This window comes from Anarhichas minor, unplaced genomic scaffold, assembly GCF_050575085.1.
Source record: "Anarhichas minor isolate MPS153535 unplaced genomic scaffold, ASM5057508v1 ptg000010l, whole genome shotgun sequence".
NCBI lineage: Eukaryota > Metazoa > Chordata > Actinopteri > Perciformes > Anarhichadidae > Anarhichas > Anarhichas minor.
In genome coordinates this window covers 2,003,901-2,021,660 of record NW_027466456.1, presented here as the reverse complement: position 1 = coordinate 2,021,660, position 17,760 = coordinate 2,003,901, and the positions used below count along the sequence as shown (strand labels likewise).

The 17,760-nt window shown below is 43.6% G+C and overlaps 2 protein-coding genes across 3 annotated transcripts; one reads left to right on the top strand and one right to left on the bottom strand.

Moving 5' to 3' along the window:
- Positions 1-1,694: 1,694 nt before the first annotated feature.
- Positions 1,695-5,104, top strand: LOC142946914 (flavin-containing monooxygenase 5-like). 2 transcript variants are annotated; one of them, XM_076088540.1, is made up of 10 exons: positions 1,695-1,826; positions 1,981-2,169; positions 2,264-2,429; positions 2,966-3,108; positions 3,204-3,403; positions 3,576-3,711; positions 3,806-4,025; positions 4,106-4,178; positions 4,583-4,835; positions 4,955-5,104. In XM_076088540.1, the coding sequence occupies exons 1-10, from the start codon at positions 1,695-1,697 to the stop codon at positions 5,102-5,104; spliced, it is 1,662 nt and encodes a 553-aa protein (XP_075944655.1). The 2 variants fall into 2 exon arrangements, with proteins under 2 accessions (XP_075944655.1, XP_075944654.1); XM_076088539.1 differs by having other exon boundaries at positions 4,583-4,844; positions 4,961-5,104.
- Positions 5,105-10,313: 5,209 nt separating this feature from the next.
- Positions 10,314-15,088, bottom strand: LOC142946223 (dimethylaniline monooxygenase [N-oxide-forming] 2-like). The gene is made up of 10 exons (XM_076087286.1): positions 14,957-15,088; positions 14,532-14,720; positions 14,286-14,448; positions 14,018-14,160; positions 13,167-13,366; positions 12,157-12,390; positions 11,409-11,530; positions 10,937-11,009; positions 10,760-10,829; positions 10,314-10,670 (listed from the first exon to the last, which is right to left on the bottom strand). The coding sequence occupies exons 1-10, from the start codon at positions 15,086-15,088 to the stop codon at positions 10,314-10,316; spliced, it is 1,683 nt and encodes a 560-aa protein (XP_075943401.1).
- Between the last annotated feature and the right edge of the window lie 2,672 nt (positions 15,089-17,760).

The window sequence follows — 17,760 nt, the reverse complement described above, 5'->3', positions numbered from 1 at the left end:
GCTTATTGTGGCTGCAATTCACCTGTTTTGCACTGAATATCTTTCTAAGATAATAACAATAAACTGCAACATGTGAAAAACTAAACAAAACAAGTTCAAATATTTGGCAATAAAGAGTTTTACTGAGTTTTACACTGCGTATCTTTTCAAAACAACAATAACGTGCAACCTGTGCAAAACTAAACAAAATTAGTGCAGATATGTGTCACACATATCTGGAGCATTTTATTTTAAATATGAGCTTTAAAATGTAGCATTCTAAAAGCAAAATAATAGCTGTGATAATAATAATAGCTGCACGTGGGACTGTTGGGACTGTTAGTATGGCTGTGGTCATCACAGTGTGATGAGAGGACATGTGAGCCCTTGTTGCTGTAGTTCATCTCCTTGGAGCAGAGGCTGCATTTAGCATACTCTGCCTTATCAATGTATTTAAAACACTGTGACAGCGGGAAGCTGTTTAGACCTCCACCTTTATCCAGGCCCAGCTCCACCTTTATCCAGGCCCAGCTCCACCTTTATCCAGGCCCAGCTCCTTCACAGCTCAGCCCTGCGTCAAGCTGCGCTACAGACAGCCTCCTCTCCCTGGAGCTCTCTGACCTCATCATCTCATCAGTATCTGGGCCTCATGTTTCAAGTTATTATCACCACGAAATCATCTCATTCTACTTTGAGTTAAAAAACAACAACCTGCAACCAGATGCGCCGGTGTTCCGGTTTAACGTTAATGAGTGACCGCGTGAACTGAACCGGAACACGGGGGGGCTGCATGTTTCATCACGTTACGTTTTTTCCTCCTAAATCGTGATAATGACGAACGTTAACAGTCGACAAAGTTCCGCATGCAGTGGACGTTAACTTAACCCAGCAAGTCTGAACGGTAACGGAACATAACGTAGCTTAAACTTTAACGGAGGGAAATGAAGACGCTGAAGACATCTGAACGCTGATTGGCCAAGACGCGACACGTCACAGATGTTCTATTGCGAAGATCACTACATCACCTTTTCTCCTGTCTCACTCCAATCTGAGAAACGCTGGCTGGCCAGTTGCCCCCCCCCCCCCCCAAAAAAAAAAAACCTCTACGGATCTACACGATTCACGTGGATGATATATTTTGACTCAAAACGGCGAATTTCGCTGAAAAGCGACAAGTTTGCAGGTATGAATAAAGTTCTTGAAATAAAAAAATTCTGCATTTCCCCCTGCGCCCCACCTGCAATACCTCCGCGCCCCACTAGAGGGGCGCGCCCCACAGTTTGAGAACCACTGCCGTAAGCAATTCTATAATATAATTTGATCTACTTTCTTTGTTCAACTGTTGTTGAAAGACTCACTGGAGTATTTTAAATGTGCTGGGAATGAGATTGAGCCTTACTACTGCAAGCACGAAAACACACGATTAAATGAGTTGTCTACACAGCTGCAGCATGTTTTAATTTTAAATTTTGAAATGGATCCAACACACACAAAGATGCATTCATGTTATAGGTGTGAGATGAGGACGTTACATGCTCTAACCTGTTTAATCACCAGTGGAATGTACATTGTCTCATCAGTGAACTGTCTCATATGACAGTGGGTGGGACTGAAAGTCACGCATTTGGATCTGACGATAGCGACAAGTAAAAAAGAATATATATATATATATATATATTATATGTATTTGTCCCTTTCCTTCGTGCAGCTCCATCATGGTGCACAGAGTGGCGGTGATCGGGGCAGGCCCCTGTGGTCTGTCCAGCATGAAGGCCTGTCTGGATGAGGGCATGCTGATAACCTGCTTTGAAAGCAGCGATGACTTGGGTGGATTGTGGAGGTTCAAGGCAAGTTGATACTGGAAAAAAAAAAAAAGATTCCTATCAACGTGTTTGTGTTTATGCCCCCAAGCAAGTCAAGTCAAACGGGGTGAGAAAAAATTAATTAAATTGCTGCCATATATAAAATGTTTTTCTGCCTTTTTAACGCCTTTTTCTGCAGGAAGTGTCGGAGCCAGACAGGGCCAGCATCTACCGTTCCCTCACCATCAACATCTCCAAGGAGATGATGTCCTACAGTGATTTCCCCATCCCTGCAGATTACCCCAACTACATGCGCCACTCCAAAATCATGCAATACTTCAGGATGTATGCAGAACACTTTAAACTGCTGCAACACATTCGCTTCCAGGTAACAAGATGCAAAAGATGCAGAGAGGAGTATGCGGTTCATTCCAATATTTTTTCACAAACTAATCTGCGTTTGTTTTTTATGTATATTTCAGACCTCCGTGAAGAATATTAAACAAAGACCGGACTTTTCTCGCAGTGGTCAGTGGGAAGTGGTGACCCAGAGTAGAGACGGAGAGCAGGAGAGGCATGTCTTTGATGCGGTTATCTGCTGCTCTGGTCACTACACCTACCCTAACCTGCCGCTCAAAGACTTCCCAGGTAAAGACAGTTTGTACATCATTGGAGGATCATGTTGTTTGTTGCTGTTGGCACCTTTATTTACTCGGTGGTGGTGCTCTCGCTTTCAGGAACGCTCTGATCACATTCACACAGTTATACATTCCCACTACAACCACAGTCTGATCTGCAGACTATACAACAACAAAAATACCAAAGAAAATTAATAAATAATGTACTTGTACTTTGCACTCAGATGTCAAAATTTTAACCTGATTCCATCAAACGTTGGTTTGCAGGTGAAAAATATGATATAGCATCACGTGTCAGTAACAATAACTTTTGGTTTCACACTGGACACGCACACCGGTCCCCTAATTAAAAGTCCTGTGTTTGTTTGACCCATCCACCACCAGTCCCTCCCACACTTTCTCGCTCTTAAAACCATGTCCATTGTTCTGAGTGTCTATTAAGAACGCAGATGGGTTTACATTGGAATTAGTTGAAAGCCTGGTCCGTCTCATAGCAACAAAATAGAGAAACACAACGTATGAAGCCATCATTCTGCTGTTTTGCAGGGATAGATACATTTGAAGGGAAATACTCCCACAGCTGGGACTACAAGGGGCCTGAGGACATGCATGGGAAAAGAGTGGTGGTCATCGGCATCGGTAACTCAGGAAGCGACATCGCCGTGGAGAGCAGCAGAGTGGCAGAGCAGGTTGGGGAGTCTTTTTTTTTTTATTGCTCTTTTCTCTCTCCTTCTTTGAGATGATTCATGCATGTTGATGTCTGACTGTTGCTCTCGTTCTGCAGGTGTATATGAGCACTCGTCGTGGTGCCTGGATCATCCGCCAGGTTTCTGACAATGGCCTACCAGTTGACATGAAGTACAGCACGCGCTTTGTCCACATCCTCTTCCAGCTGTTGCCTATCAGCTTCCTTAACTGGCTCTGCGAAAAGAAACTCAACGCCATGTATGACCACACCATGTATGCCCTCAAACCCAAACACAGGTAGGTGCTGTAGGGACCACACAAATAACTACTCTGCATAAACCTCCTCACATTGTTGCAGGCAATAAACAACTTGCATAATGAAGAAATGTGTTGAATCTGTGGATGTACAATACTTATTTGACCGTATATACCTTGTTCTCCATTCTTCTGTCTTCTGCTGCCCCCTCAGATTCTTCAGTCAGATCCCAGTGGTCAACGATGATCTGCCTTTTAAGATTCTGTCCGGGTCGGTCATCCTCAAACCAAACGTGAAGGAGATCCGTGGCTCCACCGTGGTGTTTGAGGATGGCAGCGCTGTGGAAAATGTTAGAGAACTTTGTTTCCAACAATACTGTCTTTTCTTTTTATGCCCAGCACAATTTAAGCTTATATCTCTAACTCATCCTTTCCTCATTACAGGTGGATAGAATCGTGTTCGCCACAGGTTACAACTACGATTTTCCTTACATGCCGAGCAGTGCTGTGTACAAGTCTGGGCACCGTGTGGGTCTGTACAAGCACATCTTCGCTCCCAACCTGGAGCATCCCACGCTGGCTGTCGTGGGTTTCATCCATACCTTCGGAGCCATCATGGTGCAGGCTGAGATGCAGGCTCGCTGGGTTGCACGTGTCTTCAAAGGTGAGGCGGCGTGTCCAGTATGTCAGCTGCCACTAGTCTTTCCAAGCAGTCTTTACCTCAGTCTGTCTTTTGCTCTTCAGGACATAAAAAGCTGCCTTCAAACCGGGCCATGATAAAGGCTGTTGACAAGGACACCAAGGACATGGAGAACAAGTAAAACTTCCAGTATTCCTTTGCCTGACAACTTATTGCAAACAACATTGTCCCCATTGTCCCTTCTTCTGTTTTATATTATGGAGTAAATGACACAGCATACAGGGAGTTAATCAAATAAAGTTGATGAGAGCTGAGCTGTGGGTAAAACAAAAAGTAGCCCGGAAGACATTAAAAGGCTCCTTTGAGCTGCAGAGTGGGGGGGGATAATTGGTCATTATGAGTGAATGTTGTCTGTCTGCGGACTACAGGAGAGGGGCACAGCTTGAAACAGAGGGCGTAACTTGAAGTAAGTCTTGCAGGCGGCAGATTGATAGTATTGCTATGAGCGGCTGCTTCCATATCACAAATTGTTCTACTTTGAACCTGTTTAAGCAACTTGTAAATTCCGGATGCATCCACAGCTACGTTGTGTCGAAGCTGACGCCGCTGCACGTGGACTTTGTTTCCTACATGGATGACATAGCAGGAGAGATTGGGGTGCGGCCAAGTCTCCTCTGGCTCTTCTTCACAGACTACCTGCTGTTTAAGAGGATTATGTGGGGACCCGTCACAGCCTACCAGTACCGCTTGAGGGGACCAGGGAAATGGGAGGGAGCCCGCAGAGCAATCTTCACCCAGTTTGACCGCATGTTCCAGCCCTTAAAAACAAGAAAGGTTGGAAATGTTTCTTCAACATTCTGAGCCTTATGTGAAATTAAATAACTGTGTAATGTCCCTGAGTCACAACCCTGAGTCAAACATCAACATAACCTTTTCCCTCCCGTCTATTCCAGCTGGAGGCAGAAGAGGCCTCCGTCGCTGGTCGCCTGATTAAGCTGAGCCTGACCCTCGTGGCTGGAGGAGCTGCCGTCTACTACGTCCATGTGCGCAACCCGACCACCATCCCCACCCTGCTGTCCAACCTCTTTCCACAAACAGTCTGAACGTGCTGCAATGATCAGACGATGTGAATCTCGCAAATCAAATATTGAATGTACTGTTTCTAGATTCCTTTAGAAATCTTCCTGTTTAGGATGTGATTATGGGTCACTGTCTGAGCTGCTGAGTAATGCTAGAGGTCTTAATGTAGCTATATGTTTAGTTTCATGAATACCTTAACATTTCCTTATAAGTGATATAGATATTCATCTAGATGGCATGTGGTGTTCCCCAAGGTTCAATACTGGGGCCTCTTCTGTTCAACATCTACACGCGTGTTATCATAATTATGCAGACGACACACAAATCTACATAACTATGTCACCAGGGGACTATAATCCCATACAAGGGCTGGGTAACTGCATTGAACAAATCAGCAACTGGATGTGCCAAAATTTTCTTCAATTAAACAAAGATAAAACAGAAGTAATTGTTTTTGGTACCAAGGACGAACGATTGAAAATCACCGCTCAGCTTCAATCACTGATGTTAAAACCCACAAATCAAGCCAGAAATCTAGGTGTAGTTATGGATTCAGACCTCAACCTGAACAGCCATATCAAGACAATTACAAAATCAGCCTACTATCACCTGAAGAATATATCAAGGATTAGAGGACTTATGTCTCAACAGGATTTGGAAAAACTTGTCCATGCATTTATCTTCAGCAGACTGGACTACTGTAACGGTGTGTTTACAGGTCTCTGTAAAAAGTCTGTCAGAAAGCTGCAGCTGATTCAGAACGCTGGAGCTCGAGTCCTCACTGAGACCAGGAGGGTGGATCACATCACTCCAGTTCTGAGGTCTTTGCACTGGCTTCCTGTCAAACAAAGAATTGACTTTAAAATCCTGCTGTTGGTTTACAAAGCACTGAATGGTTTAGGGCCAAAATACATCTCTGATCTGCTGCTACCTTATGAACCATCCCGACCCCTTAGGTCGTCTGGGACCGGTCTACTTTCTGTTCCCAGAGTCAGAACTAAACATGGAGAAGTAGCGTTCAGTTTTTCTGCTCCACATATCTGGAACAAAGTCCCAGAAAACTGCAGGTCTGCTGAGACCCTCAGCTCCTTTAAATCAAGATTGAAGACTTTTCTGTTTGCTGCTGCCTTTAATTGAACCACATTCAATTAATATATTAATCAATTTCCTGCATTTCTGCATTTTACTACTGTATTTTATTTCTTACACTGTTTTTTAATGTTTTAATGACAGTTTTATTGTTTCAATGAATGTTATTAATTGTTTTTAAATCTCCTTTTCTTTTGCCCTATGTTTTGATGCTTTTAATGGTTTTATGTGAAGCACTTTGAATTACCTTGTTGTTGAAATGTGCTATACAAATAAACTTGCCTTGCCTAGATTGTTTTGGTTTGAGTTGTCTGGTTTTGTTGATATGTACCATCAAGAAGGCTGCCTTCCCACGAACATAATGGAGCTATTTTCTTTTAATATATATATATATATATATATATATATATATATATATATATATATTTAGCTGTAAGTCACAGTGAATGTAAAAGACTGTTTTTCCTATTTGAATATACCATTAAACATCTCACCTGCCTGTCATTGTGTGTCCAGCCCCATTTCAATCAGGAGAGACTTGTTTTATAATTTAACAATGATTTATTATACAAGCGTCAAATATGAAAAGTGCAAAGTCTTTGGCGATTGGACTCCATCCTGAAGTACTATCACCGAGGGTAGGGATACTGAGGTCCAACAGGCCTAATCCCCCTGGAGTCCAGACATTGGTGGTGGTGATGAAAGGAGTTGCTGCAATCTGATGATGAATCAGGAGCATGACTGATGCTGACTGGAGGCGACTGGGGTGGAGGAGGGTCGCATCTGCTTAGCTGAAATGACAACTGACAGCAGCAGAGAGGAGAACACTATTTAAAGTTTGACAGCAACGATATGATTGGCTTCAGGAACCGGTGTGCAGAATCTGGTTGGTTACTTAAAAGTGCACGCCCCCAATCAGCTGATAGAGTAATTACAAGGAGAGGAGAGACAGAGATTACTAGTGAGTATCTTCCTGTCTGAACTTGCACTTGAGCTACATTGAAATATAATAATATAATGTTAGACATATGGAGTAAAAAAATACTAAAATAACTGTGTGAGAGCTGTCTTAAAGTGTAACTTCTGTATTTTTCAACCTGGACCCCTATTTCCCCATGGTTTTGTGTTAAAGTAACTAATGAGGACAAAACAATTGAAACTGGTCCAGTATTGAGGGAGAATGCTGCAGACGGCAGCTGCTAAACAGGAAAAGCACAGGTGTTACTAATGACACTATGGCTCTGATTTAAAGTGTTCCAGCTCTGACAGTGAGCCAGCATGCACGATACCAGGAACCCGGGTCCAGTTCTAGACTGCTTTGAATGGCCAAAATCTTGTGCATTTTAGCCCACACACTGTCTGCAAATAGCTTTCAATCATTTTAGGTGGCATCGTTCCTCTCCCCTTTCTCCTCTGTTATACATCTGGCACTGTGTAACACCACTGCTCTCTGACCATGGACTGTGTTTAAGAAATGGACGTTGTAGTGACGTTGGGTGGTTTGTGGACTGCCGTTTTGAAGCCGCAAGTTTGGCATTTTGGCAGTCGCCATCTTGGATTATGGCCATTGCCATTATGAAGTGAGCAGATTCATTTAGTGGGGTCATTTTCTCAGAGACTTCTATACAATCAGACTTCTTTTTGCAGTCATGTTTGCACGAAGAGACCCAAGTTTTCCCACTGGTCATTTGCTGATTTGGACAGGGAGATGTGTGGGTAGGTATTATCAAACAGGAACAAATGCTGTTGTGCAGGTGTCAATGTCACAGAAACAGCACTTCTTTTTGTAGACCAAAACAGAGTAGAACACTGGAGAGGATCATTCAGGCACTGATGAAACATGTTTTCATAATCAAAGTCAGGGCCTGTAAAAACATGTGCGGTGCAATGTAAGTGTTCTGGAGACATAAAGTTCACATGCGCAGACATCACATCATGGGCCTTGTTTATCAGGTGTGCTGTAACGAGGAGAGGAATTTGCCACTGACACACATACAGAGGGGCATTTGGACTGTACTGTATCATTGACAAATAGTTTGTTGGATTGCGAAAAACTTTAAGGCCATCTGGTGTAGATATCAGGCTAATATCTATAGGCTCAACATAAGATATCTCCCCAGCAGATTTACAGGACAACATTGCGAAGACAAAAATGCATGCTTCGTTGAACACATGTCATAGGGACAGTAAATCGTTCTTTGAGTGTTAGTCCTGAAGCTCCCAGAGAATAAACATATTGACCGCTAAGATTTGGATTTGGAAGATCCTTTTCTGTAACTACTGAGTGAGTCGCTCCTGAGTCAACAAGAAAAGTGATTGCCTTTTGTAATGGAAAAATATGTTATTGTATCATGTGAAGTTTTAAAGAATGTACAACTGAATGTGAGGAACACAGGCAGACACAGAACAGCAGTTCTGCAGATGATTTGAATTAGTTTTGTATCCAGATGTCCCGTTAACTTTTCCCACAAAGGTGAGAAGTGAAGAGACACTGTGTCTTTGTTGGTAAGACAAAGACACAGAGAGACCTTGACTCCAGAACTGAATATCCTGCCAGAAATATATAATGAGCAGAAACAGACAGCCTGTGTCTGAAATACCCATACTCCCCTTTTGACACATTATCTGAAGTTGTAAAGGCGTGAACCTTTTGTATACATACATGATGTTGAATGTTGCACTTTGAGAAAGCCTTCTCACAGTGCATTGAGATACGCGTCTGTGGGACTGCTCTCTTGCTTGCAAGCAATAAAAGACCGACAACTCTGATTCTTTCAAGACTCTGTTTATTGATCTAGATTGAAAACCTCTACCCTTCTCCCGATTAATCATAGAAATCTTCCACTACACTCTCCACCAATCACAAGAGCGGTCTGAAGGAGGAAGGCACCCAGAGTGTTGGTTGTGTACGACTTGGCCTTGAGCACATGGCAGGATAGCAGGAGTTCAACACTAGGACATCTGGACAACAGTGATCATTCAGTGATGGACCATTGAATGGTTCATCACTGATTGGTCCACTGATTGCATCCCCATTCAGCCCCCTATAACACTGCCAAGTCTTCACCCAGGGAACTTACCTTAAGCTCCTCTGCATGTTTCAGTCGTCACATCTTATCGCACCGTTAACGGACAGGGGAAGAGGGGTACATTGTTCTAAAGGACCAGAATACTTTGATTGGCTTCAGACACTTACAAAATGTAAGGCTGTGTTTTTATTTAAGTTTTTCACACAACAATCACATTAAACAATTTCAATTAAATGAAACAGTCACTGTGCTACAATAACTAATTTTAACACTCCTACTATAATGGGTTCTCCTCTTTATCAGCTTTCACTGAGGTGTATGAGGTATAATCCACTGGGGGAAAAAGCCCCCCCCCCCTTTTTCTTCTCTCTGCTCTGCTGTTCTCCTGTCAGTGCAGCTCTCAGTCAGCTCTAGAGTTTTTTTTTTTTTTTCTTTTATGCTGTCCTCTGATAGCAAAAGGGTCTTCTGTCCTCCTATAAGTGGGTAAGACAGAAAAAGGGTCTTATTTTAGCCATCTCTGAGGGGGTGGGACCCCTAAAGGGTCTTCTGTTCCCTTTAGAGTGGGTAAGAAGTCTATCCCATTCTCTGGGTGGGGGAGAAGCCCAAATCTCACAGTTTTTATGCTGCTTTTTATGCTGATCTAAGGCTGGCACCTCCTTCATTTCATGTGTCACTCACACATGAGTCCTCTCTCTCTAGAGCTGACACAGAATGTACTGGTTGTAACTGGTTTGATCCTGTTCAGAAGAGTAAGGATTCTAAAAGTTTGGAGTGACTATTTTATATAAGGTATGCAGTTTATATGGTTAATCACGTCTATCATAAAATAAAACAAGTTATATTATGATGATTATAAAAAGTGTAAACAAGCTATATGTTGTGATGGTTACACTTTGAAATCAAAAGGGTTACAGGTTATAATAGCAATACTTTTATGCTTTCATACGATCTTTCTACACTATGCGTGTAACGATGGGGAAATTGCCACGCCATTCCTGCCACTTCCAAAACTGACGCTGGAGGGGTACGTAGAGCGTCATAGTTTAAAACCAAGCGTCTGTATTTGACAGAGTTGGGAGTGAGAACGTGTTGATCGTTAATCATGGTCTGTACTTTAACCAGTGAAGACCATCAGGGAAATCTTGCCCTTGTCTAGAACCTGAGCTACACCCTGCAGCACTGGAGGAACGCCATTTTTCGACAGAACAACAGCAACGGTAACAGTTCCTGCAAACATGAGCAGCCAGGGTGAAAAGAGCACAGAAGGACGGCTCTCCGGTTCTGGTACCACCCTGGTTCTGAACGGCTGAGCCACCCGTTCCCACTGAGTGAGGATGGCCTGGCGGGCTCCGGCCCACTGTCCAGGCCCCGTGAGACGATACTGATAAGGCGTGCAGGGACCAAAGAAGACCCTGAACCAGAGCACAGGATCTCTCAGTAGTAGTCTCAGGAGGTTAGGTCGCACCCCGACCTGTGATTGGAAGTCTGTCATGAAGATTGTGTCTCACAAATACAGTCCAAATGGTAACACAATTTTATATAGAGCTGAACTGAACTGACCTCCTCAGCCATGAAATCCAGATACGGGATGTATTCTACCTGGAGAGATGCCTTTCGTGGGCAAGGATAGCTGAGGAAAACATGTAGAGTTTTTGAAAAGTCAAACTCTACTTTCTACAAAAACCAGCCTGAATGATGGCAGCATGGAATGGACATCAGTGTGAAGATGATGTCTACCATTTCATGTTTCTCTTCCTCTCACACTCGATGACCTCCAGCATTCTGTCTTTGGGTGGCAGACGGCTCAAACCTTTAGAGATAAAACACAACAAACTGACACATTTTTCTTCTGTTACGACCGGCTCGGGAGTCGCAACATATAGGAGGGACACAACACCAAGTTAGCTGCCAGTTTATTTACAGGACACAAGTAAACTGTAGTGTGCAAATCCCACTGCAGACCCGGGTCTGGTGCCAGGCAGATGAGCGAGAGCGAGGGTGGAGCAAGGAGGTGCTTATATAGGTAAACCACATCCTCATCCAGGTGCCCTCAATCACTCGTTAGGGAGCTGCACCTAGAAGTCAAAAGACACAGAATACACACACATGCACACACACACACCCAAGCACAAACATTCACAGCAGGACATAGAACCATACGTAACACTTCTTATGCACTGAGAGTTTGTGTACATTTAAAGCTGTTTACCGGCAAAGACCTTCACAGCCCAGCGCGCCTGCATTTCTACCGTGGGTATGATTGGTCCATATGTCTGGAAAACACCCAAGACGGCCAGTGTGGGTTGTGATAGAGAAGGAGGAAACAGTGTCCTGAAATTTCAAAAAGCCTGTGTTGATCCTTCAGAATTATGATATCAGATTCCAAGACATAACATAAGTAAGACCTAAAAATAATGCGTCACTCAGAATAGGCAAAATGGCCCAGTGACGGCAGCGTCGGCACCCGGAATCGGGCCAGTGTATTCGACCCGATTCTGGGGCGTCATTCATGCCAAGTCGGCAACCGGACTGGCTCGACGTGTTTCTTCCGGCGTGCCGAGCTCATGCCGGATCTGGGCCAGGTCATTTTGGCTACCTGGGTAGTTATTATTTGGTTAGGGTTCATTTTGGCTTCATTAAAAAATGTATAAAATGTTATTTTAAAATGTAATGCAATTTTGTATTGATCAAAATACTGAATTTATATGTGTATTTGTTAAGTGTATTCAAAAAGGCATTAAAAAACATATTAAGAGAATAGTTTTGGGGAAAAGGTTCTTTTAATAGAGTTGGATGAGAAGATTGCTGCCGCTCTGTCTTCTCATCCAACTCAAGTATGTGACCTTTACATCCTCAGTAAATCAGTTTTTTATTGCGTAATAGAGTTTCAATTCTAACTTCTTAACAAAATTAAAATCAGTAATAGATTTACAAAACTCCGTCCACCGTTTACTCACTTGTACAATGTCAGCACTTTGTGAGGCCCCTCAGATAGAGATGAAGGCAGGAATGGAAAGTTTCCATTATAGCCTGTACAGAAGACCACAGCTTCAATGTTCTCCTCCACAGTGCCATCTTCAAACACAACTCCAGAGTCCGTGAATCGTTTCACATTTGGTTTCATCACCACCGCCCCCTGAAGGATTCGACCAGAAAGGTCATCATTGATCAAAGGTCTCTGCTCCAAAACTCTGACAGAGAAAGGAAATGATTGGAGTCAATACAAAGATTGGAACGAAATACAAACACATTTTCTCTTATTTTTGTTCGTATCCTAAATTAGTTTTTACTTTGTTAATCTGATTTCTGGGAGTCACCAACTTTTTTTTTTTTTCTCTTCTTTTAGGTGAGAGAACATTTGACCAGTGGGAGAGCACTCTTACCAAGAGTACAAAAATACGCATCTTTTTTTTCACAGTCCATAAATTACGTGTCCAAAGCATGAGTTTAATATGTTAAATATGACAAACATAATGAAATGCATGAAATTATTTTTACCATTATCTCTGCCAGGAGGATTGGTGGTGTGTGTGCGTGTCTCCGTGAGTGAGTGTGCACCTCTGTGTCTGTCCACGGCTAATCTCTAGGACCTCTTGTGGTTGCGGTTACTCACACTTTCGCAAAACACCTTTTATTGCCCGCTTTATATTGCCATTGACTGCCTGCTGACTTCAGACACAATTGTTTTGTATGTTTTAATTTGATTCAATTTGTGGGCTGAAATCGGTCCATCTATCGATCCATCTGCTAAAATTCATTGTGTGTTAATTTTGTTTTTTTTAGCTTTGCTAATAATAAACAAGGGGGATTCAGCATCTGGAGTTGACTTCTCTCAACAGAACATTAAGGGGAAATCTATAGAGGAATTTGCTGCACAAGGCCCATTATGTCACGTTCACTTTTGTATTAACTGTCTGCTCTGGGATCCCGAGGCAGAAAGGGACAAAGGTAAAAAAAAATGTGTCACCTGTGTTTGGGCTTCAGGCCGTACAGTCTGTGGTCACATTTGCGGTTGAGTCCTCTCTCTACTGCCCAGTTGACCAGAGACCTGGGAAGAATCAGCATGAGGATGTTGTTGAGTCTGGTGATAGCGTTCATGTCCAAGGGAAGACCATTACTTGACATCCTGCCCATCACCCAGGACCCCCGCCGTGTGCTGAGAAATGTCTGTCAGAGAGAGTAAAAAGAAGGGATGTAAATAGATGTACTATATTCTCTTTGTGCAATACAAGCTGTATAATACACAGTGGGCCTCATGCAGCAACATTATCTTACATTTCTCTTACATTTTCTCTTGATTTTCTTCTAAGAGAAAAAGAGAAGTCAACTCCGGATGCACAAAACGTTCTCAGCCATCCAAATCTGCTCTCAAAGTTCAGCTGAATGATGAATCCCACTTTATCACACATTTGAGGCATGTGGCTGATTATTATTAGCTTAGGTAAAAAGATTGAATTAGCCCTCTAGATACTATATAAGGGCAGGTGTTGTTGCCCAAGAATTGGAGAGATGCCACCAAAAAAAAGGCTGGAAGCAGAAGAACTTCAGTCGTAGAGAAATTGAGGCTCTGTTAAATAAACTTAAATTAAACATGTGATCTCCAGAGCACCACAACTGGCATTACAGGAAAATAAAAAAATCTTTCTTAAGTGTGATTTATGCTTGCCGCATCCCCGAGGGTTGCAGCACTTTGAGAATTTCATTTTTGGCGTGAGGAGAAAACCACACGAGTATAAAAGATCCAAACGTTTCCTGGTCACGATTCTATATCAGCTAATGTCGCGACCGTCCTCACGGAAAGTATCACCAAGGGTTTACCTTCTCTGCAGATCGACTGATCTCCACTGCAATATCTCCTCCAGAATTGCCAATGCCGACCACCACCACCCTCTCTCCTCTGCGGGTATCTGTGTTTCTATACTCCAAGCTGTGAAGACACCTTCCAGAAAACGTCTTGTATCCTGGAGAGATGCAGATGTTGCAACGGATCAAAGAAATTGCAAGATGTCCTCGCAAGACTGTGCAGATGTCAAGTAAATCGTAAAACTTTCCTCACTAGAAAAGTGTTATCCATTAGTTTACTGACCTTGAAAGTCTGACAGGGGTAAGGCTGGTTGGGTGTACTGGCCTATGCACACCATGATGGCATCAAACACGTGTCTCTCCTCTCCATCCCTGTTGTTGGTCACTATGTCCCACTGACCGGACTCAGAGAAATCTGGCCTCTGTGTAACACTCCTCACTGTGGTCTGAAGCACACATGTTCAAATTAAACGCATGCATTAAAATTTGACTTTACACAATACGTTGTAAAAACCTGTGGCTTGACAACCTGGAAACGAATGTATCTGAGCAGGTCAAAGTGATCAGCGTAGAGCCTGAAGTACTGCAGCAGCTGGGAGTTGTGCATGTAGTTGGGATAGTCGGCAGGCATGGGAAAATCGCTGAAGCACGTCATCTCTTTGGAGGTGTTGGTCACCAAGGAGCGATAGATGCTGGATCGCTCTGGCTCAGGCAACTCCTGAAGGAAAACCAGGCATAGAAAAAAATTAAATTAAATCACTTGGATATGGATTTTTCAGATTTTAATCAATAGTCTTGATAATCACAAAAGCTACACAATCTTTGTTCATATACCATAAATGCTAGACTTGTTCTAGATGTGGTGGAAAGCTCGTTGGCCATTCATCATTGTGAGACGAATCCTGAACTGGGTTAATATGTGGGATACTTGTTTTAAACTGTGGCCTCACTCACCTTAAATTTCCATAGGCCACCAATGTCATCACTGCTTTCAAAGCAGACAGGCTCCAGTCCTTCGTCAACACATGTTTTGATACAAGTCAGACCAGAATTACCTGCTCCAATAACTGCCACACGTCGAACCATTGCTGAGCACTGAGAAACAAGACTAATAGTAATCAGCCAAAATGTGTCAATCGAGCTACACCCACCAACCGCTTCACCGTGCAGAAGGAAACGTGCATCTATACTGGATACGGCTAGCTACCCTAGCATCACTGAGCTAGCAAACGTTATAACTCAGCCGAGGATGACGCAACTAATGTTTACATCTCACACTGTCGGTATCAGAATCAGAAACGGTTTTATTGCCAAGTACGTTACACATACAAGGAATTTGGCTTGGTGATTAATCCATGACAATAAACATAGTGCAATAGTAACAGACATCATTTACAAATAGAAAAAAGATACAAATTTACAATATGATAAACAAACAAATTAAGGGGAAAAGGGGAAAGAACGCAGCCTTGAGGGGAACCGGTGCTGATGGTCCGAGAGTCAGACACGTGTTTCCCCAGCTTCACATGCTGCTTCCTGTCAGACAGGAAGTCTGTGATCCACTTGCAGGGGGAGTCGGGGAACGGGCAGCTGAGAGAGCTTGTCCTGCAGCAGAGACGGGATGATGGTGTTGAAGGCAGAGCTGAAGTCCACAAACAGGATTCATGGCGTAGGTTCCTGGGGAGTCCAGATCTTTCCACAGAGCCAAGTCTCGGTGAAGCACAAAACGGAGGATGAAGAAAAGTCTCTCAAAAAATAGGGGCGCTGTATCCCGTTCTAATTATACATTTGAGCTAAATACTAAGATCAGCACGCTACCAATGAAACCAAAAATGCTAATGTTTGCTAATAAGCACTAAACACAAACAATAGCAGAGTTTGAATATCATTATTTTTGCAGATAAGTTGTAGTGAACAAAATTTTCACACAAATTAAAATTTTAACCCGATTACGGCGCCAAATAAAAATAAAATCTGAGCGTCACCAAATCCATCAAATTTATCTTCCCAAAATGTTGAATATCTATTAAAAATTTTTCAGACATTGTGTAGCCTGCAGCAGCATATAAGTGTGAGTACAGCCTGCAGCAGCATATAAGTGTGAGTACAGCCTGCAGCAGCATATAAGTGTGAGTACAGCCTGCAGCAGCATATACGTGTGAGTACAGCTGCAGCAGCATATACGTGTGAGTACAGCCTGCAGCAGCATATATGTGTGAGTACAGCTGCAGCAGCATATACGTGTGAGTACAGCTGCAGCAGCATATACGTGTGAGTACAGCCTGCAGCAGCATATATGTGTGAGTACAGCCTGCAGCAGCATACACGTGTGAGTACAGCTGCAGCAGCATATATGTGTGAGTACAGCTGCAGCAGCATATATGTGTGAGTACAGCTGCAGCAGCATATACGTGTGAGTACAGCTGCAGCAGCATATATGTGTGAGTACAGCTGCAGCAGCATATACGTGTGAGTACAGCTGCAGCAGCATATACGTGTGAGTACAGCTGCAGCAGCATATACGTGTGTGTACAGCTGCAGCAGCATATACGTGTGAGTACAGCTGCAGCAGCATATACATGTGAGTACAGCCTGCAGCAGCATATACGTGTGTGTACAGCTGCAGCAGCATATACGTGTGAGTACAGCTGCAGCAGCATATACGTGTGAGTACAGCTGCAGCAGCATATACGTGTGTGTACAGCTGCAGCAGCATATACGTGTGAGTACAGCTGCAGCAGCATATACATGTGAGTACAGCCTGCAGCAGCATATACGTGTGAGTACAGCTGCAGCAGCATATACGTGTGAGTACAGCTGCAGCAGCATATACGTGTGTGTACAGCTGCAGCAGCATATATGTGTGAGTACAGCTGCAGCAGCATATACGTGTGAGTACAGCTGCAGCAGCATATACGTGTGAGTACAGCTGCAGCAGCATATACGTGTGAGTACAGCTGCAGCAGCATATACGTGTGTGTACAGCCTGCAGCAGCATATACGTGTGTGTACAGCTGCAGCAGCATATACGTGTGAGTACAGCTGCAGCAGCATATACATGTGAGTACAGCCTGCAGCAGCATATACGTGTGTGTACAGCCTGCAGCAGCATATACGTGTGTGTACAGCTGCAGCAGCATATACGTGTGAGTACAGCTGCAGCAGCATATACGTGTGAGTACAGCTGCAGCAGCATATATGTGTGAGTACAGCTGCAGCAGCATATACGTGTGAGTACAGCTGCAGCAGCATATATGTGTGAGTACAGCTGCAGCAGCATATAAGTGTGAGTACAGCCTGCAGCAGCATATACATGTGAGTACAGCCTGCAGCAGCATATACGTGTGTGTACAGCCTGCAGCAGCATATACGTGTGTGTACAGCTGCAGCAGCATATATGTGTGAGTACAGCCTGCAGCAGCATATACATGTGAGTACAGCCTGCAGCAGCATATACGTGTGTGTACAGCCTGCAGCAGCATATACGTGTGTGTACAGCTGCAGCAGCATATACGTGTGAGTACAGCTGCAGCAGCATATACGTGTGAGTACAGCTGCAGCAGCATATACGTGTGTGTACAGCCTGCAGCAGCATATATGTGTGAGTACAGCTGCAGCAGCATATACGTGTGAGTACAGCCTGCAGCAGCATATACGTGTGAGTACAGCCTGCAGCAGCATATACGTGTGTGTACAGCCTGCAGCAGCATATATGTGTGAGTACAGCTGCAGCAGCATATACGTGTGAGTACAGCTGC